We start from the raw sequence: 2,982 nt of genomic DNA on the forward strand, positions 1-2,982 counted from the left end.
CTCCGGTTAAACTTCTGGGAATGTAGTGAAAAATCTCATCTATATTCTAGGTTTAAATCTAAAAGTCGTTAAAAACCTTTATGTCTATGAAGGTTCACCTGTGATTATTCCAGACCATTCATGAACGCTCAGACAATTAACCGGTACGCGTAACCTCGCCATTATAAAGAAAATTCACACACGGTAGTACTACTTCATGTTTAAAAAGAAAAATATGTTAATTTGTTGCTTGGGAGAAGACTTGATGATTATTTTACCCATCAATAAGTTAGCATTTATTATTAGGTTGAATGCACCTAATTTTGTTTGTTTGCTATTTATATGTAGGAATTATGGAAGTACTACAGTTTGCACCAATAATCAACACAAATATTCTTCACATCATCGTATTTCAGAAGGTATACAAATAAATGTTAAAAACCTTCGTTGAAAAATGATAACAAATTCATATTGGAAAAAGGATACAAACAGACAATGAACTCATTATTATTACTGAAACAACAAGTTGTAACCGTACAATGCAATGCAGGGTCTACGATTATTGAAAGGAAATGCAGACAGACAAACATAGATATACGATTAGATAATGTCGGTTGGCACCGATCGATCATCCTCAATTTGCACTTGATGGAACCAACGCAATCTTGATCTCTCCAATGGTGACTTCCTGGCACCCCTCCCTTGGTACCAGTGTCAACAAAATGTATTCATCAGCCTCGGCTTCTATGTCGTCCAACAGCTCATTCAACCCGAACTTTACCCCACTCGTCATCAACATTTTGTGCCCACGCAAATGTGCCACCTGCGAGAAACTACCTGCAAACTCACTGTCCTGTGGACTGCATGGGGTACCGTCGTCTAGGTCATTTACAAACACATCAAACTTGACAAACTTCTCGCCATCGAACTTGATATCATTAACGTACAATAGCTCATAGGCTTTCTTCTTATCCTCTTTGGTTCTGTTTGTGGTTGGCCTCTTCACCAAGACCTTGACTATACCGTCTAGTTTCAGCGGGAACTTGGTCTCCTCCACTTTTTTCACCTTTCCAGAGGACTTGGCTGCAACATTTGAATTCTTGTTACGTCCAACTGGTCGGCTCCTAAGCCAGGGGAGTGGGGAAGGTTCATATTCGTAAAGTAGATTCTCCATCTGCACACAGTCTTTATTGTAGACACGTACAAGCTCTTTGTTCTCGTCGTAAAACACGTATGATGCGTTCAGCCAATCAGGGTCTGTAGGTTCGGTGTGGTCAGGGTAATCGGGTCCCTTCAAGTCCTTCCATATTTTCCACATACGGTCGACATTGGCATGATGGGTGTAGAAAAGAGGGTCCCATCCTGATGAGTAGAAGTTCCCCATGTCCTCATTATTTGGCATTCTGGGGTTACCAACCCATATGTGCGCCGCCGTGTGAACACCGGACTCTATTGGCCCTTTAGAATTCTTTATAGAAATAGGAGCATCTCCAGCTATGAACTTCCCACCAAAGAAGGTTTCTGAGTTAGGGGAGTTGGCGATCATCTGCTTATACATTAAACTCAGGTTTGAGCCTATCTGTTGTACGCAAGTAAAATCGGCACTGGCAGTGTTACTGTAGTCGATGTCGAGGATGGCTGGTGGGAGATGATCCACGTTCCGAAAAGCGTCAAAGGCAGGGTTCAGTGGTGGAGTTATTGCTGGATCGTTGCTGGGCAGAGTTTTCCCTTCAAAGAATCCCGGCATACTCATGCCACTGGGATTGTCCCAGTTCCAGTAGGGTAAGCCAAAAGTTGGATCATTAATCAACTTTCCGAGTATTCTCTCGAAGAAATACAGGTACCAACGATGGAATGGAAAGAAGAGCCAGCAGTTGTGAACCTGCAGTTCCTTATCAGGGTAACCTTCCTGAAAGTAACCACCATTGCAGTAAGCGCAATGAATTTTAGCTTGTTGCACGAAGCTGTGTGGGTCTTCGTCTGGGAGAGCCCTCATGGCTGCCATGGCTCTCTGGTACTTGTCCAGGTACTCGGGAGTGACTCTATGTGCCGCTGGTCTTAGCCGGACCACTTCATTTCTAGGTAACACATGCTTTTTCACGGATTTTATTCCCGGCAGCGGCAGCGGAGGACAACATGCATTGGTTCTTATGCGRTCTTTTAGGTTAAAGAAACCCTCGACTGAGGCCTTGCACGTCGAGATGTCAGGCGTCGTGATAGGAGCMGCAAAGGCCGCCGGTATGTAAAGGCCACCGGCGCCGAGCCCTAGTAGCAAGTTCCTCCGGTCCAGATTAAGGCCTTCAAGAAGAGTAGGCTTTTCGGCTTCGAGTCGCTTCTCGTTCTCATCGGCGACGTTGCATGAGACTTTGAAGGTGCGATGGGTTTGTTTTGAACGTGTGYGGGAGGTGGAAAAGAAAGGCGAATTTGGCAGTTTTTTAGTGGTGGTGGCCGGGAGGCCGGTGAAGGTGGTAGGAGTGGCAAAAGTAGCCATTGTTGTGTGTCTTCATTCACTGGTTCCAGCATCCCTTTATATAGACGGTTGGTAAGCCACCTAACCTTTATACCTTTATATTTAATATTCCATTTTTATAAATATATAACTCATATTTAAATATAAATTCCATTATTATAAATATATAACTCATATTTATTTCAAAATTTGACATCATTTAAAGTCTTTATCGACATGTTCAAAACGTTATTATTGTTATTTATTTTATTTTTAACAATTATCATAAAATTATATAACTTTTTATACAATAATTAATTTGAATATTTATGTTTTAGTTACGTATTTTTTATTTTAAATATGTAATTTGTTGATGATTTTAGTGTGATCAAGTCATTTAGTATGATCAGGATTAATGTGAGACAAGCCGAAATTAGACTTAGCTATAATGGTTTTCCATCCGAACAGTCGCATCTGTTGGGAACAAACACGACTCCCGCAAAAATAGCCGACTTAACCATCTATGGCTATATAAGATTTAGATTTGATGATTG

The 2,982-nt window shown here is 41.5% G+C and overlaps 1 protein-coding gene across 1 annotated transcript; it reads right to left on the bottom strand.

Annotated features, from left to right (window-relative positions):
* Positions 1-458: 458 nt before the first annotated feature.
* LOC112506337 (polyphenol oxidase I, chloroplastic-like) lies at positions 459-2,470 on the bottom strand. The gene has a single exon (XM_025110345.1). The coding sequence runs from the start codon at positions 2,468-2,470 to the stop codon at positions 614-616; it is 1,857 nt and encodes a 618-aa protein (XP_024966113.1). The 3' UTR covers positions 459-613.
* Between the last annotated feature and the right edge of the window lie 512 nt (positions 2,471-2,982).

The sequence above is a fragment of the Cynara cardunculus genome (genome assembly GCF_001531365.2).
Source record: "Cynara cardunculus var. scolymus isolate 2C chromosome LG 2, CcrdV1, whole genome shotgun sequence".
NCBI classification, from domain to species: Eukaryota; Viridiplantae; Streptophyta; class Magnoliopsida; order Asterales; family Asteraceae; genus Cynara; species Cynara cardunculus.